General features: G+C 44.8%; 1 protein-coding gene across 3 annotated transcripts in view; it reads right to left on the bottom strand.

Annotated features, from left to right (window-relative positions):
- The window catches only part of PPP1R13B (protein phosphatase 1 regulatory subunit 13B), a 164,510-nt gene that overhangs the window by 50,428 nt on the left and 86,239 nt on the right, over window positions 1-27,843 (bottom strand). For 2 of the 3 annotated variants that reach the window (XM_030215555.1, XM_030215553.1), the window contains exon 5: window positions 10,405-10,506. In XM_030215555.1, the coding sequence (XP_030071415.1) occupies window positions 10,405-10,506 (102 nt within the window). Of the gene's footprint in view, window positions 1-10,404; window positions 10,507-17,289; window positions 17,348-27,843 lie in introns of those variants that run through there. The other variant, XM_030215556.1, reaches the window with a different exon arrangement.

The following is a 27,843-nucleotide window of genomic DNA, read 5'->3' as shown; positions in this document are numbered from 1 at the left end:
CATATCCAAAAGATGTGGAATAATATGTCCTTTTTATCAATCCTAAACTATTTTAACTCCCCCTCTCCCCCCCCCCCCCCCACCTGAAATCAAGACATTACCAATATTGTTATGTGCAAACTCTCAATCTAGGCAACAACAGAATATGCTTTGGTTGGGTCAACAGTTAGTAGATAACTATGTGACTTTGGTGGAAGAGTCAGCGAAAAAGGTTCCCATGTAAGCTGAAAACGCTGCCCTGGGACACTGTCTAATGCAAAAATTCCTTGTCTCTCCAACCTCATTTGTAGTATCAGCAGCAATCTCCTTTTCTGTGGGGAGGGGCCATGTGGTTCTAGCCAACTCCACAAGATACTTTTAAGTCCAAACAGAATGGCATAGTGTAAAAATCGTTTAAAACCTCATGGTGGGATAGACATAAGAGAATATTGTTCAAACAATAAGTGAGGGTGTACATGAATTGTACAGCCCCAAATCGTATTAAGAAAGGCCAATATGGACCTCCAGAACTTTTTGATTTCGGAGCAGTGCCAGAATATGTGCCCCAATGTGTAACTCCCATGGCCACATTTCAAGCAGTCCGAGCTACGGATGATGGCAGCTTTATATGCTCAAGAGGGTGAGATGTGAAGGTACAATGCGAATTAATAAAGCGTCTCTCTCAGTGATTCTTCTATCTGACATTTGTAAATTCTAAGAACAAACCCATTGTAACTGTTGTGCTGTAAGAGTACAATTAAGGTCTGCTGACCAATAGGATGCTAGTTGTTTGTAGTCCAGGTCTAGTGTGGTGTCCTTCAAATGCTGGTGATGGTAAGCCAAAGGCACATCCCATGCTTGATGCCATGAGGCCCTGCACCTTTACAGAAATATGTTAATCTGAGCAAGCAATAACCTTTAAAATCTCCAATCATGTGCAATTCTCCTAAGACTCGATTAAGGCAAACTGTGACTATTCATTATACTAGCGTAACTACAACATAGCAACTGACATATCCTAAGTTGTATGAGAATCCATTAGAGAGATCTATTTTGCCATAGTAGCCTAGACAATTACAGATTTCACCAGTATATCAATTCTGTGTGGGAAAGGTGGTTTTGGGAAATAAAGTCTCGTGCCAATCCAGCTGAGGCAAATGTCTTCCACTGTCCATTATGAAGTAATTTTAAAATGGCGGGGTAAAGCAGCATGAATTTAAATTTTCTCTCAAAGTTGTATAGTGTACAAATTGTTGTGAATTTCTTTTGTTGCTCCTGTAGGATCATTGAGTAGTCCTGGAAGATTCTGATGGGGTGTTCTTCAAAACTTAAGGATTTCTCTTTTCTACCGGTATCCTCAAAATTTCTACTGAAAATTTTGATGATTACTGTTTGCAGGGTCCAGCGGCCATCCTGTTCTTGCTCTTCACGGTGCGCTCGTTCCAAGCACAGCGGGCCTGCATGATCCAACAAAGAGAATTCAACTTTCAACCAGCTTTCCAGTATCGTGGGCAACACTCTCGTCTCCTACTGACTCTGGTAAGTCGATTATGCGTAGATTTCGGCGTGAATAATTTTCCAAATCGTCAATCTTGTTTGCCTGGTCACGACTTCTTGTTTTAGAGCTGATAGAGCCTCTGCTGTAAGAGAAGTGGTATCCTCTAACTCTGAAACTCTTTGTTCCAGCACTGATATTCTCCGACTTGCCTCTGCTAACAGTGTTTCCAAATTATTAATCTGGCTGGAGAGCAGTTCCAATTTAGGGTCAATCGCCTTGTCCACTGCTGCTGTAAGCTGTGTAAGTTGCTCTGTGGTAAAGGACACCCCATATGGTAGCGTTGCACAGTCCATTCTGTTGTCAGGCCCCCGCTGCTTTTCTCTCTCTTTTTTTGAACTTTTGTTTGACATTTCTTCTGGTATTAAGTTTAAGTACTTTTCCATACAAGGGGCTCCATTACAGCGATCCATTATTGGGACAGTTTGTGCAATTTTAGCTTGCTAATTGAAAAATTAGGTGCAGGAGCCTCCGAGAGCTGACAAAGCAAGTCCTGCTCCCTCACTGCATCACGTGGTCTTCTCCCAATCAGTACTTGTATATAATATGTAAATGCTTTGATTTTAATCACAGAAAGGCAACAGATTTAGATTTAATATTTATAACCTGCCCTTATCCAGGAAAAAGTACAAAGAAAACATACATACATAAAATATACCAAAAAAACAAAACAAAACATACAACAGTCATTAAATAAATAAAAGACAATCTATACAGTATACCTCATTAACATCTCATAAAAAGGAATGCAAACCTGTGGTGAAACAGAGGACTTTATGCTTACGATTTTGTATTGTTGCTTAAATGACACCTTTCTTTCAATGCATCTTGTTTGGCCAGCAGGTAGTGTTTGATCTCTGCTTTATAGCTGTAACAGAGGTTGGGTTTCTTTTTTTAAGCTTATCTTCCCCACTGGCCAGAAACCCTTTAGTATTAGTGCTCTGGGCCCTGATTGGCCCTGAAGCCTAAAATCTACCCAGAATGTGCTGGAACTTCTCCAGTCAGTCAGAGAGGACGTGTGGAGAGTGAAGACCTCTGCACTGAGACCGTGTTCAAATACTATGAGCAGTTATTTTTCCTGAACTCCCCAGGTACTACTTAGGTAGTAAGACAGTGTTTAGATAGTAATAGGTAAAATAACATAAATTAAAATTAAAACTATTTGCTGTTTACACTTTTTTACTGTTCACTGTTCTACCTTTTTAATTATAATAAACCTAATATAGTTTGTTAGCTCTGTTGTCCTGGACTAAGAATCCTGGCGGTTTGGGTTCTCTGTCTGTGCTTTCTAGGAGCCATGGGATCCATAGGATTGTGGCCCCATTGTCCTTAGAATCCACCAGGGAAATAATTTACGGGTGGGAGACTTGCCCAGGGCCAAGCGGGACCAGGTCGGTGGGTGGAGGATATGCCAGTGTAGGAGCACCTGTGCCGGTGCAAGTGGGCCAGGGCAGTGCTGGGACAGACTCTCTAGGTGGCCATAGGGTTAACCAATGTGGGTACTAAAGGTAGTGCTTATGCATTAAGGGCCCGATTCTATCTATGGCACCTAAAATTAACACGTTAGGCAATTACGCGTAAGCATATTCTAAATACCACACATAAATCTACGTGTGGTATTTAGAATGCACTAAAGTGTAGTTCATGTGACTAAATCTACGTGCATCCATTTACTCCAACGAAAAGCTGGTGTAAATCCCTGCACATAGATTTACATGCACTGGCCCATATTTTATAACAATGCACGTAGATTTTGGAACGCCCACAAAATGCCTATTTCCATGCCCCTATGCACGCCCCTTTTTGCCTGCACGCATTAGAATTTAGGCACAGTACATTACAGAATATGCTTAGCAATGTACATAAGTAATGCCACACTGGGAAAAGACCAAGGGTCCATCGAGCCCAGCATCCTGTCCACGACAGCGGCCAATCCAGGCCAAGGGCACCTGGCAAGCTTCCCAAACGTACAAACATTCTATACATATTATTCCTTGAATTGTGGATTTTTCCCAAGTCCATTTAGTAGTGGTTTATAGACTTGTCCTTTAGAAAACCGTCCAACCCCTTTTTAAACTCTGCTAAGCTAACCGCCTTCACCACGTTCTCCGGCAACGAATTCCAGATAGTTTCTCAGATTTGTTTTAAATTTACTACACTGTAGTTTCATTGCAAGCCCCCTAGTCCTAGTATTTTTGGAAAGCTTGAACAGACGCTTCACATCCACCTGTTCCACTCCACTCATTATTTTATATACCTCTATCATGTCTCCCCTCAGCCGCCTCTTCTCCAAGCTGAAAAGCCCTAGCCTCCTTAGTCTTTCTTCATAGGGAAGTCGTCCCAGCCCCGCTATCATTTTAGTCGTCCTTCGCTGCACCTTTTCCTATTCTACTATATCTTTCTTGAGATGCGGCGACCAGAATTGAACACAATACTCAAGGTGTGGTCGCACCATGGAGCGATACAACGGCAATATAACATCCTCACACCTGTTTTCCATACCTTTGCTAATAATACCCAACATTCTATTCGCTTTCCTAGCTGCAGCAGCATACGAAGCAGAAGGTTTCAGTGTATTATCGACGACGACACCCAGATCCCTTTCTTGTTCTGTAACTCCTCCAGGGCCGTGCCAACACAGTAAGCGGGGTAAGCACTGCAGGGGGGCGCCGACCTCTGGAGGGCACCGCCCAGGTCCGCTCACTTGCAAAATCTTTTACCTGAAGTTGTGATTCTCCTCTCTTCCCTGCCCTTCCCTCTCCGCGTCAGGAAGTGAAGGCAGCCCAGCAGTGCTAACTGAGGCAGACACGCTCTGCTAAAGTTGCTTCAAAGAGTACAACCAGTGCTATATATGTCTTTGGTGTGGGAAGAACTCCTCATTCAGGGTGAGCTTGAACAACATTCAAATTAAAGAGAACAGGTTTGGAGGGAGGTGTGCAAGTGAGACTGGGGAGAAATAAAAAATAGTGTAATTGTTTGTTAAAATCTGTAAGTGGTTCAAAGTTTTTGGGGTTTTTTTCTGAGCATGTACACTGAGAGGAGGGCATGACTGCAATGATGTGTGCATAATTATCAGGTAACCTGGGATATCTACAGCTAAAAGCCATTTCATTGGCTGATGGTTCAAACAGTAGGTTCAAAGAGGAAGTTTAGCTGTGTTGAAGAGCTGGTAAGTGAAAATCTGATTGCTTTTTTGTGTGTAATTACTAAATGTTTTGTGTGTAATTACTAAATGTTTATTTCTTATATATCTCCACCATTCATGATGTATTGTAAAGCACATTGAGCCTGCAAAGAGGTGGGAAAATGTGGGATACAAATGCAATAAATAAATAAATATAAAACATTCTGCTTGGATAGGAAGAGTTTATGATATGTGAAAATACATTTTGCTTTAATGAAATTGCTAAACTTTAGAGTCAGTGCTTTTTTTGTGTTTGTTTTTATATAAAACATTCTCCTTGGATAGGAAGAGTCTGTGATATGTGAAAATACATTTTGCGTTAATGAAATTGCTAAACTTTAGAGTCAGAGACTTATCAATGAGGGATACATACAGTGCTTTTTTTGTGCCAGTGCGTGCCGGTACAGCGTACCGGCACCTTTTTCCTGAGGTCCGGCTCACTTGCCCGCTCCCTTCTGTTCCTGCTCTCGCGTTCCAAAATCTTTTACCCGAAGTCGCGATTCTCCTCTCTCCCCTGCCCTCCCCTCCATGTCCAGCAATTCTCTCTCCCCTCCCCTCCATGTCCAGCATGTCGCCTTCTTCCCCTGCCCTCCCCTCTCCATGCTGGATATGGAGGGGAGAGGAGAAGAGGGCAGGGAAGAGAGAAATGCTGGACATGGATGAGAGGGGAGGGCAGGGGGCAGAGGAGACATACTGGACATGGAGGGGAGGGGAGGTCAGCAAAGAGAGATTTGCTGGACATGAAGGACAGGGGAGAGAGGAGAATCGTTGGACATGGATGAGAGGAGAGAGCAGGGAAGAGAGATTCTCTGGACATGGATGGAGGAGTTGGCGGGGAGAGAGGAGAAATGCTGGATGGAGGAGAGGGGAGAGAGAATTATTTTTTTTTTTTTTTGTTACATTTGTACCCCGCGCTTTCCTACTCATGGCAGGCTCAATGCGGCAGGCAATGGAGGGTTAAGTGACTTGCCCAGAGTCACATGGAGCTGCCTGTGCCGGGAATCGAACTCAGTTCCTCAGTTCCCCAGGACCAAAGTCCACCACCCTAACCACTAAGCCACTCCTCCACTGTTTTATATGGATACAGGGGAGGGACGAGAAATGCTGACCATGGATGGAGGGGATGAGAGAGGAGAAGTGCTGGACATGGATGGAGGTGAGGAAAGAAAAAAGAAGATGCACATGGATGGAGATGAGGGAAAGGAAAGAGAGGAGAAAAACTGCACATGGATGGAGAAAATAGGCAAAAGCTGGATCCACGTTATACCTCCTCCAGTCAATTCCATAGAGGAGGACACAGCTTTTACTTGTGGATGTAGGGCAAGAAATGAAGAAAAGAGGAAAGTAAAGAAATAAATGGAAAGGAAGCCCTGGAAACGGAGTTAAGAGAACAGATAGAGAGCAGCAGAATCAGAGATTCGGACCAATATGGATAGAAAAACAAAGTCACCAGACAACAAAGGTAGAAAAAAATCATTTTATTTTCATTTTAGTGTTTGGAATATGTTCACTTTGAGAATTTACATCTGCTATCTTATTTTGTAATGTATAGCAATTTGTTTTCTAAGAATATTGCTGACAATTCCTGTCAGTGTGGCAAGTGGTGAGCGATCATTTTCACGGTTAAAAATCATAAAAAATTATTTGCGATCAAGTATTTCGCAAGAAAGGCTTGTAAGCCTTGCCATCCTGTGCCACCCGGGGGGGCGCCAACTGATAGTCTGCAGGGGGGCACCAGAGACCCTAGGCATGGCCCTACGTGGAACCTTGCATGACGTAGCTATAATTTGGGTTCTTTTTTCCCACATGCATCACCTTGCACTTGCTCACATTAAACGTCATCTGCCATTTAGCCGCCCAGTCTCCCAGTCTCATAAGGTCCTCTTGTAATTTTTCACAATCTTGTCGCGAGTTAACAACTTTGAATAACTTTGTGTCATCAGCAAATTTAATTACCTCGCTAGTTACTCCCATCTCTAAATCATTTATAAATATATTAAAAAGCAGCAGTCCTAGCACAGACCTCTGAGGAACCCCACTAACTACCCTTCTCCATTGTGAATACTGCCCATTTAACCCCACTCTCTGTTTCCTATCCTTCAACCAGTTTTTAATCCACAATAGGACATTTCCTCCTATCCCATGACCCTCCAATTTCCTCTGTAGCCTTTCATGAGGTACCTTGTCAAATGCCTTTTGAAAATCCAGATACACAATATCAACCGGCTTCCCCTTTGTTCACGTTTGTTTACTCCTTCAAAGAATGTATGCACATAAATTCTAATTTTTGCCATTTAGTGCTTGTTATTGCTTGTTAAGAGCTGTTAACGCCACTTAACAGCTTGTTAAAACAATTAATCTATACGCATAGTTATAGAATACACCTAGATTCATGCGCAGAACCGCGTGAAACTCTAGGCGCGCTATACAGAATCCGGTAGTATGTGACAATACCTCCAAACAGAAAGTTATGTGTGTTTAGCAGGGGGAAAAAAAAGAAAGCTATACACAATAACTGTGCTTTCAAATAGAGTTTAGATATCAGCAAATACGTAAAATCAGTCCTTACCTGATAATTTTCTTTCCATTAGTCCCAACAGATCAATCCAGAGACTTGTGGGTTATGTCCCTCTGCCAGCAGGTGAAAATAGAGAGAACTTCAGAGGTTTGGTATACGTGGTTCCATACAGCTGCCTTAACAACAGTATTGTTGATACCAAAGCAGTGGAAGAAATAGGAAACCCAATCAAGAAGACCTCTTCTGCCTCTATAAAGCTCATGTAGGCACCTCAATCGCTCCCGCAGAGGCAATACATGTAGCATCAAATTTTTTTTTTAAAGAACAAAACAAATAAAGGAATCTGACTTGCAGCTATGGAACTGACCAAACTCAGAGAAAAACCCTGGAACAGTGAATAATAAGGGTGGGCATCTGTATTGATCTGTTGGAACTAGCAATTATCAGGTAAGGACTAATTTTACCTTCCACAGCATCCCACAGATCAATCCAGAGACTTGTGGGATGTACCAAAGCAGTCCTCAAGTGGGGCAGGACACTGCAACCCCAGTAGCCGTGACCGATGATCCAAAAGCCGCATCCAAACATGCCACCAGTCTAGTCTGTAATGCTTAGAAAAAGTATGTACCAAAGCCCAAGTGGCTGATCGACAAATCTCATCCAAAGGAATCAAACAGGACTCAGCAAAAGAAGTCATCTGCACGCCAGTATAATGTGCTCTCATCTGCAATGGAGTGGACCTCCCCATTTCAATGTAAGCTGAAGAAATTGCCTCCCGTAGCCAACGGGCCACCATGGCTTTCGAGGTCTTATCTCCTTTCTTGTGCCCAGCCAAAAGGATGAAAAGATGATCGGAACAACGGAAGTCATTAGTGACCTCCAGGTATCAGAAAAGAACGCACCACACATCAAGGCACCGCAAGGCCCGGAATTCGGATGAATAGTCCTCCTGTCGACAGCAGGCTGGCAGGAAAAGTGGCCGATTCAAACGAAAACACACCACCACCTTAGGCAGGAAGGATGGCACTGTCCTGATGTATACAACTGCCTCTATAAAGCGGAGAAAGGGATCCAAGCAGGAGAAAGCCTGCAACTCCGACACTCACCTGGCTGAGGCGATGACCACAAAAAAAGACTGTCTTCAACGTGAGGTCTTTTAAGGACAGCCAGTCCAAGGGCTCAAACTGAGGCCTTTATCGTGTGCAATACCAAGTTACGCGTCCAAGTTGGAACAGGCAAACGTGGTGGTCAAAGGCAGATAACACCCCCCCCCCCCCCCCCCAAGAAAACATACTATGTCCGGGTATGAGGCTAGCGAAACGCCCTGAAGGCAGCCCCAAAAACAGGCCAAAGCTGCCACCTGAACCTTTAAGGAACTGAAGGATAAAGACTTAGAGGCCATCCTGCGAGAAGGCCAGGATGGATGCCAATGAAGCCAAAACCACCGAAATGCCAGCCTTGGAACACCATGATTCAAAGGTCCACCAGATCCATGCATAGGCCACAGAAATGGAGCATCTCTATGCCTGAAGCACTGTGGTAATGACTCTGTCCAGGTAACCCTGCCTCCTCAAATGCGCCCTCTCAATAGCCAGGCCATATGATCAAAGTGGGAGGGATCCTCCGTGGCAATGTGAACCTGCATCAGCAGTCCACGCTAGGCAAACAGGTGCAGCGGTCGGTCGACCAGTAGACTGATCAGGTCCACGTACCATGGGTGCCTTGGCCAGTCCGGTGCCACTAGAATCATCAGACCTGGGTGACTCGCGATGCGCCCCACGAGGGTCAGGGCTGAAGTACATCAATCCGAACTCCCTGCTTCTGCTAAAGAAGCAGGGTATCTTCGTGTCGTTCCTGCAAGCCATAAGATCGCTCTTGGTGCCCCCTGCCTATTGACATAAGCAACCGCTGTCGTATTGTCAGAGAGAACACAGACTGGTCAGCCCTGAAGGAGAATAACAAACTCCCAAAGCGCCAACTGAATTGCACGCAGTTCTAGCCTGTTGACGCCTCCACCGGGGACCATGTTCCCCAGGTCACCTGCCCAAGCCAACGGGGTCCCCCAATTGGAGAGGCTGGCATCCGTGGTAACCATTACCCATGTTGAAAATCACACCCAGGTACTCCAGAGATTGCAAGGGAGACAGGTGGCATTTGGGTAGATTGATCACCCAGCTGAGGGACCATAGGAGGCTGATTACCCTGTCACCCGCAAACTTTCCTCGTAAGACGACACCTGAATCAGCCAATCATCCAGATAGGAATGGACTTGTATCCCCTCCTTCTGGAGGAAGGCCACGATGACCACCACGATCTTGGAGAAAGTTCTGGGTGCTGTGGCAAGCCCGAAGGGCACAGCCTGTATCTAAAAATGTAGACCCATCTGAAATGCAGCTCTACTTTTTAGCTGTGCTACTTTAATGACTCACAAGTGCACACGCTTGTGTGACAAGTCATTTCCAAAACTTAGAAGCAAAATGGATTGGGTTAAGAACATTGGGATAAAAACTAACAGTAGCTGTATTCATTGTATTCGTGGTAGTTTTACTTTTACTCAAAAAGTATTATTATATTATGCAATAACAAGTTAATTTTTTTATTGCATTCTTCACTGTAATTTTACTTAAGTACTTTGAACAACACTGATTACATTTGGGGACAATTACTGAATTGTGAGGTCACCATTCAAAAGTCATCAGCAGAACAGACCCCATAAGTACCTTTTATTTTCTTTGTAAAGTCTGAGCTATTTTAACAGATAATTTTGGATGTATAAATTGCTACACTGTCAAAATTATCCGTCTGAAAGGGGGTTAGAATCTGGGGCATTTCAGAATGGTGATATTTAATGGCCTAACATATTGAGCCGCTAAGTGTAAACAGTGGACATCCAGACTAAACAAATAGGTATAATCTGAAACAATTTAGACATTTCAAGTTATATGTGGATATTCTATGGTGTAACTTAAATGGAAAGCACTGCTGAATGAACATGATTTGAAAACATCTAAATTAGATGTCTCAAATTATATGTTGACTACACAGCTGAATATTGATCTCTGTGTGTTTAATAAAATCCACATTCACTATGCTCTATATTTTAGTAATCTGGGGTTTGTCAGAGCCCTACTGAGCTACTTACTACCTTTCTGTTATAGACCATTTTACCTTGGCAACCAACATTTGTTGCTGATTTTCTATCTGCTGTTGTTGTCTTGCAGCCATGTCCTGGAGCTCTGACAGTGTAAGTTCAACACGTGGATTGCCAACCTAAAAAGAGAACAAAGTACTAATTTAAAACAACTGTGCGTGCAGTTAGAAGCTGAAAGAACTAGGAGTCAGGTATTAGCTCCCAAGGCCACTAGAGCAAAAGTATCAGAAATAGGAAGTGGTCTGGGTTTTCATTTCTTAGTTCAAACATACCATAAGATGCTGGAAATCTGGAAACTGTGGAACTCTTTTTAAAAAATTGATGTTATGTTGGCTATTTTAAGTACCACAGATGATTTTTAACAATAGGTGAAAGATTAATAGTAGATCTGTAATTTCATTTTTTTCAGTTAAGTATTTTGGTGTGTATACCATCTGGTTCAGGTGATTTGCTGCTCTTTAGATTGGTGATTTTTCCCTATTACATCATCTAGATTTAATGAGATTTCTTTCAGCTCCCCTGAATAGTCACCTTTTAATACAATTTTTGGCATGGATAGCTCCCTTATTTCATTCCAATAAAGACCAAAGCAAAGAAATAACTTTACCTGCACTACAGCCTTTGAGTGCCCCTTTTATTCCTTTACTAGTAAAGAAGGCCCATTTCTGAAAGAAATTAAACGGGCGCTAGCAAGGCTATTCCCCTGCATTCACCCATGTGTAACAACCCTCCTGTCCCCTCCATCCACCCATGTCCAGCAACCCTCCTCTCCCCTCCATCCACCCTCCTGTGCCCTGCCATCCAGCAATATGCAGCAACTGTCCTGTCCCCTGGCTTCCCGTCCATCCAGCCATGTGCAGCAAGTGTTACATGCCATGCCCTGCCCTCCATTTCCACGGCCCCTCCCCCGTCGATGTGTACACCCACTCCCTCCCTCTTCGAGTTGAACGCCCCCTGCGCTGTGTACATGGAAAGCAGAGCGTCTGTGACCTGTGAGAAAGTGGTGCAGGCAGAACGGTTCATGTGCAGCAAGTGTCCTCTGCCGTGCCCTGCCCTCCAGTTCCACGCCCCCTCCCCCTGTCGATGTGCACACCCCCTCCTTCCCGCCCTCCCCCTTCGACTTGAACACCCCCTGCGCTGTGTACATGGAAAGCAGAGCGCCTGTCACCTGTGAGAAAGCGTTGCAGGCAGAAGAACGCCTCGCTTGGATCTCCTTCCCTGCGTGTGTCCTGGCGTCATATAACATGACGCAACGTGACGGACGCGAGGGTGGGACATAGGGAGGGAAGGCGATCGGAAGGGAAGCGATGTTCTGCGTGTGCTTTCGATGTAGGTAGGGTGGTCCACTGACGGGGGGGTGTATGGTTGGAGCGGCGACCAGGAGGAGGCAGGACGGTGGCGTTTGCGTCGGAGAATGTGTAGCGGTGGCGGCTTCGGGTGTGGGGTTAAAGGTGCGGCTTGGGGGGGGTGGAGCGGAGGGTGGGGGAACTGACGATTTGCTGAGTGTCACAGCCCCACCCTCGACGTCATCACGTTGTGGCGTGAGGGTGGGGCAGACACACATGGGGAAAAATTCCGATCTCTAGCACCTCAAAAACGGAAGTTGCAGCTTCAATTAGAACATTGGGGTTGCGAATTATGTGCGGAAGGGGCGTGGCTGAGGGCGGGTCTATGAGTGAGAGTGAGTGGTGCATGGTGAGTGTTGCTGACAGCCTAAGTGCAGGGCTTCAGTGTTTCCCTGCCACAGAGTGAGCTTCAGTCAGAATGTTCAGGTGAGACTTATTTATATAGATGATTTAATGGTCCAACTGACTTCTTAACATGCTTTCTGGTTCTAAAATTTGTATTATGATTTTTTCCTCCACAGCGGGCTTCTTTTCAAATTCTCTTTTAGCCTTTCATATCAGTGCTTCCCACCTAACTTGCCAGTACTTGTGATGCTTCCTGTTTCCTTATCCTTTACCATATTTTAAATGCTTTTCTGGCTCTAACAACCTTTCACCTCACCTTTTAACCATGCTTGCTGTTGTCAGGCCTTCCTTCCACCTTTCATAATATATGGAGTAGATCTGATCTGGTATTATAAGATAGTATTTTTAAACATCCACTTCTGATTGAAACTTTTAACCTCTGCAACTGCTCCTTTTACATTTTTTTCTAACTACATTCTTCATTATTTACATTCCAGTTGGTAACTCAAATTTGATCATGCTGTGATCACTGTATTGCCAAGCAGTTCCAACACCATTACCTCTTGTACCAACTCCTACATCCCACTAAGGTCTAGATCTAAAATAGTTCCCCTTCCTTGAGTCTGAAACAAGCTGCTCCACGAAGAAATCGTGTATTTCATCTAGGAACTTTACCTCCCTAGAAACTCCGAGTTACCAAATCAGTATTGGGGTAGTTGAAGTGAGTCAACCAACCAAATAAACAATACAGAAACCAAAAGAATACACTAGCAATCACAAAAATGTCAATACTAATGGAAAAAATATAACAGTATATGAATGGCTTATCATACACCTTTAAATTCAAATCATGGAGGGGAAAAGACCTCAGTTTCTCATAAAGCCATGAGTTACAAGGTACATTTTCACTTGCTGCTTTTCAATCATCCGTAAAAAAAAACATATAAATAATATTAAATAACTATGTCCAAAAATATAAATAGAAGAGATTTTTTTTCAAAGCAGGGTTTTTCCACGTATAGCCATTCAAGTCTAAAACAGTGCAAAGTCACTACTAGAGTCCCCAACAGTAAACAAATCTTCAAATTGCTAATAATGAAAAGTCTGTTTTAGAAAAAAAAAGCTTATTTAACAAGTAGAGCTAATTAATAGAAAGGCTTCCACCAATTTTTGGGAGGACTTCCTACTTCCCAGGTGGGTTAAATACATGTTGACATTTAAAATAACCAATCCAATAACTTAGCTCAAACACAAGCTTCAATCCAATCAAAAAAAATGCATTCCTCTTCATTACAAATCAACCCTTCTTAAAGAATGTACTTAACATAAAGGCCCACTTCTGCTTATATGCAAAGATTCCAAATTTTATCAAGAATCAGACATTAAATCTTTAAGAACATGTTGTGCCCCCTGAAAACGTTTAACTAAGGACTCATTTTCCTTGTTATGTTTAAAAAAATATTGATGTTCAATTAATCTAATCTTTAAAGCTCATGAAGTCTGACCAATGTAAAAGAAATCCCAAGGGTGTTTAATAAAATAAATTACGTTTCTAGAAACACAAGTCCCCTAATTCTACAACTTTTGCAACTAGAAGTACCATTTGCGCACACTCAGTGCTATTCTATAATTTTGGCACAAATTCACTCATTCCAAAACACCCACAGAAGGAGCAGTTAAAAAAACCCACTAACAAAATACGCACATGCTAACTGTCTATTATACACCTGCCCAATTATATGATGAAAAACCCACCAGAATGGTTCAAATACCTTGCAGAACATACAGAATACATGTTCTCAAATGGCCATTTTCCCTCTGACATAGTACTAATTCCAATCCCTAAAAACACAACCAGCAAGATAAGCAAAATCACTAACTATAGACCAGTGGCCTCAATACCACTCTTTGACCAGAACAATGGAAGATCTACTAGCTGAACAACTAATGGATTACCCAACGCATTTCTCAATCCTCCACAACTCCCAATCAGGTTTTAGACTATTACACAGTACTGAGACAGTCATAATAACTCTGTTAACAATATTCAAAAAACTAATTTGCCAAGACAAAAGATACTACTACTCCAGTTCAACATGTCAAGCACATTCAACCGAGTCGATCACACAGCACTAATGTATCTGCTCGACAATAAAGGAATTAGCGGGGCAATGGCCATATGGTTTAATGGGTTCTTAAGGACCAGATCCTACATTGTAAAAATGTCCGACCAGCTTTCAGCCTCCTGGACCACTCAGTGTGAGGTGCCTCAAGGATCACCAATATCACCCATACTGTATAATGTTATGATGGCCCCACTCGGCAAAAAACTAAAACAAATGGGCTTTAAACCATACATATATGCTGATGATGTCACTATATACATACCTTTTAACAATAGCATCTCAGAAATACTATCAAAAATGTAAAATGGTCTGGACACCATGGAAAACTGGGCCACAACCTTCAAACGCAAATTAAACAGAGAAAAAACCACATGTATGGTTCTATCAAGCTCGCACAACCCCACTTCCGACCAAAACTTCACAATCGACCAATCATACCAAATCGAAATACAACTAAAAATACTAGGAATCATCCTTGACAAACATCTCACCCTTGAACACCAAGTATCAACGATCACATCAAAAAGCTTCAGAACATTATGGAAATTGAGAAGAATCAGAGACTATTATCCCAGAAAATCATTCCGTCTAAGAGTGCAATCGTTGATAATGACACAACTAGACTACTGCAATGCAGCATACATAGGGTGCAAAGAAAACACACTAAAATCACTACAATGTTCAAAATATGGCTGCAAGACTAATGATCAAAAAAATCCAAATATGAAAGAGTGACCCAACTGCTAGAAATGCTTCACTGATTCCTGATCAAAGCAAGACTGTTTTTCAAAGCCAGCACCCTCATCTTCAAAATACTATCTGGCATGACCCCCGAATACATGCTAGACCTGATCGAACTACCTCCAAGAAATGCAAGTCCAGAAGCCAGAAGTTACCTATTACTCCACCTACCTGATTGCAGAAACATAACCTACAAGTCCTTATATATGGCTGGATTTAGTTATCTGGGATCCAAATGGTGGAACTCAATACCAAAGGTCACAAGAAACATCATAAACTATCTTCAGTTCAGAAAAGAACTGAAAACCTACCTCTACAAGAAATTCTATGGATAACCACACAAGCTACCGAGAGTACCACACCGCTTTGTAACTGTCTTACATCACCACAACTTCACTAACTGTAAAATTGCAAAAAAGCTGATCCACTTGTAACTATCACATCATTGTAATCCGCTAACTGTGAAACTGTAAGCCACTTTGAAATAAAAAAAAAAAACTTGGTTTTGGATAACAGTAGGATACAAGAACGAAATAATGATAACAACAACGAAGGAACAATACTGTAGAGAAAGAAAACAGGACTCCCAAATTTAAGGCCTATTGTTAGTCTCAAGACTAGGAAGTAAAGTATTAAACAGATTCATAACTTATAGCCTTCAGCAAATAAACTATGTTATCAAATTACAGTATTCCAGGGTACCTGCCTTCCTTAGCACGACTATATGGTACTCATTCATCAGAAACGAGTAGGAATGGTGTCAAGGGCCCCTGTAGAAAGTGGTTCTACTTCCTCTTTTCCTTAAACAACACTAGTCACACATATAGAAGCAATCAAGCATTAAAAAAGGCCAAAATTCACTACAGGTAATTTACTAACTTCAGCTTTAATCAGACATTTTCATCAACACAAAACACAGCAGACAGCTTGTGGCCCACAAATCTTGTTATTTATTATAGCCCCTGACGCAGTCCTATTGTTGGGCGAAACACGGCCTGTGTCGGGCATTTGTTTCATACACGGTATCCTCAAAGTCTGTTTGGATATTATACTGATCTGCTGGTTTATTTTCCACTCACAAAACTTAATTAAATGTTTTCCTCCAAATTAAATACGAGAACAAAATCAGTCATCTTTTACCTCTTTGCATTCATGCTGCAACTCACACTTTATATCTGATGCACTGAAACTCAAGAAAGGATCCCTCGGATCCCAACAGATTACAAGTGAGCAGTACCTTTTCTGCCTACATTATTCTAGATATAATCCCAAAAAGATCATTTTAAAGATGTCTCAATTATGAAAATAATTTTAAACAAAAGTTATTTTCTTCCTGAGTATTTGGCATGCAAGGAAATGTTTTCCCTTTCTATAAGTTTTAGCAGAGAGTTACATTAGATCAAGAAGAAAGTCAGAAACGTTTGTCCAAGGAGTGTACAGTCCTATGATTCAGAGATATACGAGTACAGTTGTAAGGCTTCATTCCAAGCTTGCAGTTTGTTAGGAGTGGTTAGTGCAGCAGACTCTGATCCTGGGGAACTGGGTTCGATTCCCACTGCAGCTCCTTGTGACTCTGGGCAAGTCACCTAACCCTCCATTGTCCCAGGTACAAATAAGTACCTGTATATAATATGTAAACCGCTTTGAATGTAGTTGGAAAAAACACAGAAAGGCGGTATGTAAGTCCCATTCCCGTTCCCCTTAGAACAATTGTTATCTGCTTCTAATATTTGGTTTCACAGTGCAGTTCCCAATGACTGCCTCTAAAGGAAGATTACTCTGCCCTTGAATAAATTGCTACTTTCTCTCTTTACAGCTTTACAGTCTGTTCATCTACTCTAAAATCCTCCACATACTTTAAACAAGAAGCCATTCTCAATGTGTAAACATACAGTATCTACTCAAATACAACCATGCTTATGATTTTAACCTAACTATAATCAGTCTCCCAAACATATCATTACTCACACTAACTTCTCCATCTTTATCACCATCAATGAACATGCAAAAATAAATGTTTTGCTACTCGGGGATCTTCAGATATTTCAAAAGTTTCCACCATATGGGACTTTGCCACAAATTGTAAATGGTGTCCTTTGTATCCTCATGGATCAACCCGTCAATTTTTTACTTTATCTTTTCCTTACATTTGCTCTTTATATTTTAAAAGAAATTGTATGTCTCCAATTATTTAACTTATCTTATAGAAATAGCAGCAGCGATTTCCTCCAGCTCAAACCTCTGCCTATGATTTTAACCTAGCACATTTCTCATTTTACTTAGAAAGCATTGCACAGTTCTATAACCTCACAGTTAAAACAATGACAGAAAATGAAATTTAAACCTGTAACTTCACTTGCTGTTTTCGTTTCATCCACATTGTGCACAGCTGAGAGAAGAATTCAGCTGAACAGCCTTGTATGTATATCCTTGTAAGTAATGTGCTTTTTAAGACCCAAATTAAACATAAAATAAAAGGCTGTACTTTCAATTCTGGTGAAACACTTTCACTTTGGAACTCTTCTTACATCTGTCCCTGTCTAATCATCAGCCATCAGCAAAAATGGGAGGACAGAAAGACTTGAAAGCAGCTTGTCAGCATTTGATCCCCCCTTCATTTTAGAAGAATGCAGAGGACACTAGAAGCAACTGTAGGAGTATCTCTGTCCTTAATGAGCTTGTCAACTTGCTTAACCCTTGAATATCTGTGAATAAACTTCTTGGCATTTTCCTAACCTGGTGCATAAAGCCATTATCTTCTGAGGTGTCTTGGTTTGTTTCTATCTTAAAATACTTAGCAGGCCAGACCCATGAATAGTAGCCAAATAAGTGCAAAAAGTACACATGTAGGGAATAGCATTCTTTTATAGTCAAAAGTACAAAATGAGCACCAATTCACTTTTAGTGCCAAAAACACAACACATGTAAGGTGAAACTTGATCCTACCTAATTTCCTTTCCTCAATTCCTGCCTCACTAGTCCACACAAGTGGGTTATGCTCCCCAATCAGCTGATAAAGACAGAGAACAATAACTTTCTATGTCATCATCACTGTATCTGGAGTAGTGCAGCCCTGGAACTCACCAATATTCTACTGACACAGCAGAACTTCAAACCAAAGACAAAGTCAACCCTAAACACACACTCCTCCAACCTCAACATGATTGAGAAATGATTTGCCTGATTGACAGCAAAGTCACACTGCTGCGAAAAAAGCTGCAGAGAATAATCAGAAGAGCATTGGTCTTCCTAAGAAAGTCCTGATTGGTCTAGCAGCAATCATGGAAAGGAAAATAGCAGGTAAGAACAAAGTTCACCTTATTCTGCTAGACCAAAAGTGGACAACTGGAAAGAAGCTCCTGTAATGGATTGTACCTTCTTAATATCTTAAACTTTAGTCTTGAAAAACTTGCAAAAATTAGAGGAGCCTTTATACAACGATATGGAAATGAATCCACCACCTTAAACAGTCTTGTCTTATATTTTGCCTCTCTAATGTTGTTAGAAGCAAATGTTTGCAGTGTATAAATTTGAAGAAGAGGTGTCCTAAAATAAAGGTAATATTAAAACAAAACTTATGAGGTGAGGAAGAGGCACTGTGAGTTAATCTGGAAAAGAAAGAATGGGAAATCTATTTACACTGGTGTGACTTACAAGCTTTCTTCACAGGTAGAAGTGGACAGATTTAAGTTCTTCCTCCATAGCCTTTCTTCAACTGAGTTCTGTACAGTGCTCTAGGGTGGTTCAGGTAGGCCCTCCTAGGTGGACCTCTGCAGGAGTCAGGATCTGCTTCGTTGAGGTCCTATCAATGGAAGAGGCTGGGTTCCTGTTCAGGTTGATGCACTGAGATTGTCAACAGTAGTAGTCATGCTACTGAAGGCACTCCAGTATTCTACTTCTTTTGCATGGTGTGTGTCAGTTGTTGAGGATTGGCGGTTTGGACCAGGGAGGATGGTGAATTTGGAAAGTTATTTTCAAGGAGGCCTTGTCTTCCTCTTAGGGCCTTAAAGCTTTGCTGTGTTCTACCTGACAACTTACTGCATCTAACCCAGAGACAGGGAAAGGAACAGTTATCTTGGATCCTGTCCCACCTTGACTCTAAGAATGAGCAAAAAGCAATATTTTCCAAGGTACTTAACAGACCAATAATGAAATCACAACTGGAAAAAAACTGTCACTTAGTTCTATACCTGCTGAAAATGACAGACCTATTTCTAATTCTTTCCCTTTTTTTGGGAAACTGTGGATGCCCAAAATACTGATAGACTGGATGAACTGAACTTTTTGGACATATTACAGTAAGAATTACAGAAGAACTTCCATTCCAAGGACTCTTATGGCTCTAATAAATGATCTAATTTGAGTGTAGATCTCTGATGGGCCAGATGCCACTGCAGCAGACGGTACGGAAGGCACAAGCACCCCCGACATCGAAGCAGACTGGTGCAGCAGTCCTTCCAGAAGCTCTGGAAGCAAGGCCCTGATGCGCTCATTGAGAGCCGCCGTCGGACAAGGCTGCGGGGTAAGTAAAGGAGCCAGTGGCAGAATCTGTCGAGGCTCGGGAGAAGGTACTGGGCTGCCGGAAGACCGACGCATCGGTACCTCCTGTATAGAGGGGGAGCGATCCTCTCGGCGCCGACGCTTCTCAAATGCCAGTTCCTTCAACGCCTCGGAGCTCCCGACACCGTGTGTTGAAGGAGAGCAATGACTGTGCTTCTTCGCCTTCGCTCGACACCTGCCATCTAGATTCCTCGGTACCGAAGAGGAGGACGTGAAATCCTCACGTCTCCTAGGGGCCGGGTCCAGAAGGTCGGTCCCGGGGGGCCTGCATAACAGGAGGCCTCAAGGCAGGTGGAGCCACCACTTGATGCCTCACTGCTCCCAGTGCGAGTTGGTCTTTCAGCAGCCATTACCTCCACTCCCGACGTCTATGCTTCCCTCGATGTCAATGTCACCAACCTTGGTATCGATGTCAATGTTGAAATCGAAGGGCCGGACCGAGCCCCAAAAAGCTTTTCTCGATGGGCTTCTTCAGACGCTTGGGTCCGTTTCTTCATACGAACACACAGACTACAAGCGGCTGGGCTATGGTCGAGCCCAAGGCACTGGATACACCAGACGTGGGTATCGGTACCTGAGATGGTCCGGTTGCACAGAGTAGAACGTTTGAAGCCGCAATGACATGGAAGGAAAAATGGCTTCAGCAAAATCAAAAGACGCGATTGTGCCTGTTAACAGAAAAAGGGGCACAAAAAATAAGGGAACGACCCGGTCGAAAAAAAGAGGAAACTTTAAAAACTGAAAAAAAAAAAAAATCTAAGACACTAAGGGATCTTTTTTTTTTTTTTTTTTTAAGACAACTGAGTGCTGTCTAGCTTGTCAAGCCGTTCTTTCAGAAAGACAATGTGCGTACATACCAATCGGGGTCCGGCAGACATATTTTAGAACGGCCTTGTTCCGTATATTACCCTTAAATTTACAAAATAACATATAGGATGTCTTTTGTACTGTTTAAAGATAAATTTCACATGAGCACAGGATGACTATTGATAACCAGTTTCTAAGAAGTAGAAAGAATAATAAATCAAGGTAACCTCAGAATGTACTTAGAAATAATTCTTTACAAAAATATCTGTGTATACATGGTTTTTCATGTTTTTATATGTACATATGTGTTTCTGACTAATACGTTTTTAAATATATACGTATACGTACATTTTCAATTTATGTAATGATGAAAATTTTTTTTATAATATGTATATGTTCTAACTGATACATTTACATGTTGTTTTTATGTGAGACCCCTGAAGCAGGCGCTTGTGTGCCGAAATACGGCCCATGTCGGGTCAAGTTTGCAATAAAGGAGAACATTGATTATCCCAATCTTGAAGGTCCAGTGTTGCTTCTTTTTTTGTTGTTGGATTGATTTGTATGTTGTTTTACCCTCTCTTTTGTGTTTCTGTAAAAATAAAATTGGAAACAAATTGGCAACACCATTTAAAATTGAAATCAGGTAGAAGATAACTATTTGCAATTCAGTAAAACAATTCTGTAAGCAAGTTACATTTTAAAGTGATTATGGGTATAAACTCATTTTCCTATGTAACAGTACAAGCACATTTTAATCTTGTCGCACTGGCCAGCAGCCATAGGCTTCAATGCACTTCAGTTTCATTTTTTCAGTCTGTAACTGTGCTTCTCTGACCCCAGGAATAAAGTCGGAAAGACAGTAAGTCAGGCCAAAACCTGCATTAACATACTGCAAAATATGTGCTGTTTCCTAACAAGTTTCTCTACATCTAGGGACTGCAGTCACTTACAGTCACAGTATTTTATTTTTAGAATGCCAAACAGAACTTTCCCTTTCATAATCCTTTGTCAGTATGAAAAGCTGTCCTGTCGCATTTATCAGCAAATCAATGAACAGAAAAAGAACAGTGGATTTTGCCAGCAATCAAAGACCTAATCAAGGCAAGATCAAGGCAGCTGTCAACTCACATCAGCATAATACACTATGCTTTTCAGTCACTAGAAAAAAATCTTTCAGCAAAACATGTGCCTAATTTTACAGTTATGGTTTTCAATAACAAGTGCTTTAAAATTAAAATAATGGGTCTTGTGCCCTTTTTTGTGAGGGGAGGGGGGGATTTACCACATTTTATGATAGCATTGTTAATTTCAGTCTAGTTTAGTTGCATCTTGAAGCAGCTGATCTTACAGATTCACAGCTGCTATGAACCACACAATTAGCAGGGGGAAGTCAATGTCAGACATCAGAAATCCAAAGTCATATCTGGTCACTGCACAACTTTCCTAAATGCTCTGAAGCACAAACTAAAAGTGGAAAAACAACTTTACTCAGACCTGTTCAAACAAATTTAAGTTTGGCATTAAAAGTGATTTTTTTTTTCTTTACTGATCCTCTGGTGCACAGAATATTCAAGTTACTGTGACTTGTAAGGTCTATCCTTGCTCCTCCTGAGTGGCTCTCAAAGATCAATCACTCCCTCCAATACACTGACAGATTACCTAGAATGATGACTGTGGCTGACAGTAGAATTCGGTTTCCTCAATTCTGCTCTCAGGGGACCATATAAGAGTGTACAAAAAATCCATGTTTAGAGGCACATTTTAGATAGAATGTAAGCTTCCAAACATACATTTAGCGAATGCTACATACCTGTAGAAGGTATTCTCCGAGGACAGCAGGCTGATTGTTCTCACTGATGGGTGATGTCCACGGCAGCCCCTCCAATCGGAATCTTCACTAGCAAAAGCCTTTGCTAGCCCTCGCGCGCCGATGCACACCGCGCATGCGCGGCCGTCTTCCCGCCCGAAACCGGCTCGTGCCGGCCAGTCTCATATGTAGCAAGACAAAGACAAGGGAAGACACAACTCCAAAGGGGAGGCGGGCGGGTTTGTGAGAACAATCAGCCTGCTGTCCTCGGAGAATACCTTCTACAGGTATGTAGCATTCGCTTTCTCCAAGGACAAGCAGGCTGCTTGTTCTCACTGATGGGGTATCCCTAGCCCCCAGGCTCACTCAAAACAACAACCATGGTCAATTGGGCCTCACAACGGCGAGGACATAACTGAGATTGACCTAAAAAATTTACCAACTAACTGAGAGTGCAGCCTGGAACAGAACAAACAGGGCCCTCGGGGGGTGGAGTTGGATCCAAAAGCCCAAACAGGTTCTGAAGAACTGACTGCCCGAACCGACTGTCGCGTCGGGTATCCTGCTGCAGGCAGTAATGAGATGTGAATGTGTGGACAGATGACCACGTCGCAGCTTTGCAGATCTCTTCAATAGAGGCTGACTTCAAGTGGGCTACCGACGCTGCCATGGCTAACATTATGAGCCGTGACATGACCCTCAAGAGCCAGCCCAGTCTGGGCGTAAGTGAAGGAAATGCAATCTGCTAGCCAACTGGATATGGTGCGTTTCCCCACAGCCACTCCCCTCCTATTGGGATCAAAAGAAACAAACAATTGGGCGGACTGTCTGTTGGGCTGTGTCCGCTCCAGATAGAAGGCCAATGCTCTTTTGCAGTCCAATGTGTGCAGCTGACGTTCAGCAGGGCAGGAATGAGGACGGGGAAAGAATGTTGGCAAGACAATTGACTGGTTCAGATGGAACTCCGACACAACCTTTGGCAAGAACTTAGGGTGAGTGCGGAGGACTACTCTGTTATGATGAAATTTGGTGTAAGGAGCCTGGGCTACCAGGGCCTGAAGCTCACTGACTCTACGAGCTGAAGTAACTGCCACCAAGAAAATGACCTTCCAGGTCAAGTACTTCAGATGGCAGGAATTCAGTGGCTCAAAAGGAGGTTTCATCAGCTGGGTGAGAACGACATTGAGATCCCATGACACTGTAGGAGGCTTGACAGGGGGCTTTGACAAAAGCAAACCTCTCATGAAGCGAACAACTAAAGGCTGTCCTGAGATCGGCTTACCTTCCACACGGTAATGGTATGCACTGATTGCACTAAGGTGAACCCTTACAGAGTTGGTCTTGAGACCAGACTCAGACAAGTGCAGAAGGTATTCAAGCAGGGTCTGTGTAGGACAAGAGCGAGGATCTAGGGCCTTGCTGTCACACCAGACGGCAAACCTCCTCCACAGAAAGAAGTAACTCCTCTTAGTGGAATCTTTCCTGGAAGCAAGCAAGATACGGGAGACACCCTCTGACAGACCCAAAGAGGCAAAGTCTACGCTCTCAACATCCAGGCCGTGAGAGCCAGGGACCGGAGGCTGGGATGCAGAAGCGCCCCTTCGTCCTATGTGATGAGGGTCGGAAAACACTCCAATCTCCACGGTTCTTCGAAGGACAACTCCAGAAGAAGAGGGAACCAGATCTGACGCGGCCAAAAAGGAGCAATCAGAATCATGGTGCCTCGGTCTTGCTTGAGTTTCAACAAAGTCTTCCCCACCAGAGGTATGGGAGGATAAGCATACAGCAGACCCTCCCCCCAGTCCAGGAGGAAGGCATCCGATGCCAGTCTGCCGTGGGCCTGAAGCCTGGAACAGAACTGAGGGACTTTGTGGTTGGCTCGAGATGCGAAGAGATCTACCAAGGGGGTGCCCCACACCTGGAAGATCTGTCGCACTACACGGGAATTGAGCGACCACTCGTGAGGTTGCATAATCCTGCTCAACCTGTCGGCCAGACTGTTGTTTACGCCTGCCAGATATGTGGCCTGGAGCACCATGCCGTGACGGCGAGCCCAGAGCCACATGCTGACGGCTTCCTGACACAGGGGGCGAGATCCGGTGCCCCCCTGCTTGTTGACGTAGTACATGGCAACCTGGTTTTCTGTCTGAATTTGGATAATTTGGTGGGACAGCCGATCTCTGAAAGCCTTCAGAGCGTTCCAGATCGCTCGTAACTCCAGAAGATTGATCTGCAGATCGCGTTCTTGGAGGGACCAGCTTCCTTGGGTGTGAAGCCCCTCGACATGAGCTCCCCACCCCAGGAGAGACGCATCCGTGGTCAGCACTTTTTGTGGCTGAGGAATTTGGAAGGGACGTCCCAGAGTCAGATTGGACTAAATCGTCCACCAATACAGGGATTCGAGAAAACTCGTGGACAGGTGGATTACGTCTTCTAGATCCCCAGCAGCCTGAAACCACTGGGAAGCTAGGGTCCATTGAGCAGATCTCATGTGAAGACGGGCCATGGGAGTCACATGAACTGTGGAGGCCATGTGGCCTAGCAATCTCAACATCTGCCGAGCTGTAATCTGCTGGGACGCTCGCACCCGCGAGACGAGGGACAACAAGTTGTTGGCTCTCGTCTCTGGGAGATAGGCGCGAGCCGTCCGAGAATCCAGCAGAGCTCCTATGAATTTGAGTCTCTGCACTGGGAGAAGATGGGACTTTGGATAATTTATCACAAACCCCAGTAGCTCCAGGAGGCGAATAGTCATCTGCATGGACTGCAGGGCTCCTGCCTCGGATGTGTTCTTCACCAGCCAATCGTCGAGATATGGGAACACGTGCACCCCCAGCCTGCGAAGTGCCGCTGCTACTACAGCCAAGCACTTTGTGAACACCCTGGGCGCAGAGGCGAGCCCAAAGGGTAGCACACAGTACTGGAAGTGACGTGTGCCCAGCTGAAATCGCAGATACTGTCTGTGAGCTGGCAGTATCGGGATGTGTGTGTAGGCATCCTTCAAGTCCAGAGAGCATAGCCAATCGTTTTCCTGAATCATGGGAAGGAGGGTGCCCAGGGAAAGCATCCTGAACTTTTCTTTGACCAGATATTTGTTCAGGGCCCTTAGGTCTAGGATGGGACGCATCCCCCCTGTTTTCTTTTCCACAAGTAAGTACCTGGAATAGAATCCCAGCCCTTCTTGCCCGGGTGGCACGGGCTCGACCGCATTGGCGTTGAGAAGGGTGGAGAGTTCCTCTGCAAGTACCTGCTTGTGCTGGAAGCTGTAAGACTGAGCTCCCGGTGGACAATTTGGAGGTTTTGAGGCCAAATTGAGGGTGTATCCTTGCCGGACTATTTGGAGAACCCACTGATCGGAGGTTATGAGAGGCCACCTTTGGTGAAAAGCTTTCAACCTCCCTCCGACTGGCAGGTCGCCCGGCACTGACACTTGGATGTCGGCTATGCTCTGCTGGAGCCAGTCAAAAGCCCGTCCCTTGCTTTTGCTGGGGAGCCGAGGGGCCTTGCTGAGGCGCACGCTACTGACGAGAGCGAGCGCGCTGGGGCTTAGCCTGGGCCGCAGGCTGTCGAGAAGGAGGATTGTACCTACGCTTGCCAGAAGAGTAGGGACCAGTCTTCCTTCCCCCCAAAAATCTTCTACCTGTAGAGGTAGAGGCTGAAGGCTGCCGGCGGGAGAACTTGTCGAATGCGGTGTCCCGCTGGTGGAGCTGCTCTACCACCTGTTCGACTTTCTCTCCAAAAATATTATCCGCACGGCAAGGCGAGTCCGCAATCCGCTGCTGGATTCTATTCTCCAGGTCGGAGGCACGCAGCCATGAGAGTCTGCGCATCACCACACCTTGAGCAGCGGCCCTGGACGCAACATCAAAGGTGTCATACACCCCTCTGGCCAGGAATTTTCTGCACGCCTTCAGCTGCCTGACCACCTCCTGAAATGGCTTGGCTTGCTCAGGGGGGAGCGCATCCACCAAGCCCGCCAACTGCCGCACATTGTTCCGCATGTGTATGCTCGTGTAGAGCTGGTAAGACTGAATTTTGGCCACGAGCATAGAAGAATGGTAGGCCTTCCTCCCAAAGGAGTCCAAGGTTCTAGAGTCCTTGCCCTGGGGCGCCGAAGCATGCTCCCTAGAACTCTTGGCCTTCTTTAGGGCCAAATCCACAACTCCAGAGTCGTGAGGCAACTGAGTGCGCATCAGCTCTGGGTCCCCATGGATCCGGTACTGGGACTCGATCTTCTTGGGAATGTGGGGGTTAGTTAAAGGCTTGGTCCAGTTCGCCAGCAATGTCTTTTTTAGGACATGGTGCATGGGTACAGTGGACGCTTCCTTAGGTGGAGAAGGATAGTCCAGGAGCTCAAACATTTCAGCCCTGGGCTCGTCCTCCACAACCACCGGGAAGGGGATGGCCGTAGACATCTCCCGGACAAAGGAAGCGAAAGACAGACTCTCGGGAGGAGAAAGCTGTCTTTCAGGAGAGGGAGTGGGATCAGAAGGAAGACCCTCAGACTCCTCGTCAGAGAAATATCTGATGTCTCCTTCGTCTTCCCACGAGGCCTCACCCTCGGTGTCAGACACAAGTTCACGGACCCGTGTCTGCAACCTCGCCCGACTCGACTCTGTGGAGCCACGTCCACGATGGGGGCGTCGAGAGGTAGACTCCCTCGCCCGCATCGGCAAAGCTCCCTCCGCCGACGTAGTCGGGGAGCCTTCCTGGGAGGCGGCGGCAGCCAGTACCGCACGCGGCACCGACGCCGGAGACCTCACCTCGGGCGATGGGCCAGCCGGCGCCACGCTCGACGGTACCGGTGGCGCAAGCACCGCCGGTACCGGAGGGTTAGGGCGCAACAGCTCTCCCAGAATCTCTGGGAGAACGGCCCGGAGGCTCTCGTTCAGAGCGGCTGCAGAGAAAGGCATGGAGGTCTATGCAGGCGTCGACGTTAGAACCTGTTCCAGGCGTGGAGGCTGTTCCGGGCTGTCCAGAGTAGAGCGCATCGACACCTCCTGAACAGAGGGTGAGCGGTCCTCTCGGTGCCGATGCCTGCTGGGTGCCGACTCCCTCGGCGACCCAGAGCTCTCGGTGCCAACACGGGAAGGGGACCGATGACTATGCTTCTTCGACTTCTTGGAACGAAGCATGTCACCGGAGCTTCCCGGCACCGACAAGGAGGACGTAGAATCCAGCCGTCGCTTCCTCGGGGCAGAGACCGAAGGAGGTCGGTCTCGGGGGGGCTGTACCGCAGGAGCCCTCAGGGTAGGGGGAGACCCACCCGAAGGCTCACCGCCACCAGCAGGGGAATGGACAGCCCTCACCTGCACTCCAGACGAAGCACCACCGTCCGACGACATCAGCAGACGAGGTCCCGGTACCACCGACGTCGATACAGTCGTCCGATGTCTCAGCGCCAATGCAGAGGGCCGATGCCTCGATGCACTGGCAGCCGAGGATGAAGGTCTTGACGCTGAAGACGTCGATGCACTCGATACCCCCGGTGCCGATGCCGACGAAGAGCCCGAGAACAAAATGTTCCACTGGGCTAACCTCGCTACCTGAGTCCGCTTTTGTAAAAGGGAACACAGACTACAGGCCTGAGGGCGGTGCCCAGCCCCCAGACACTGAAGACACGACGCGTGCCTGTCAGTGAGCGAGATTACCCGGGCGCACTGGGTGCACTTCTTGAAGCCGCTGGAAGGCTTCGATGTCATGGGCGGAAAAATCACGCCG

The sequence above is a fragment of the Microcaecilia unicolor genome, chromosome 9, assembly GCF_901765095.1.
Source record: "Microcaecilia unicolor chromosome 9, aMicUni1.1, whole genome shotgun sequence".
Lineage (NCBI taxonomy): Eukaryota > Metazoa > Chordata > Amphibia > Gymnophiona > Siphonopidae > Microcaecilia > Microcaecilia unicolor.
This window is presented reverse-complemented; position numbering and strand designations above follow the sequence as displayed.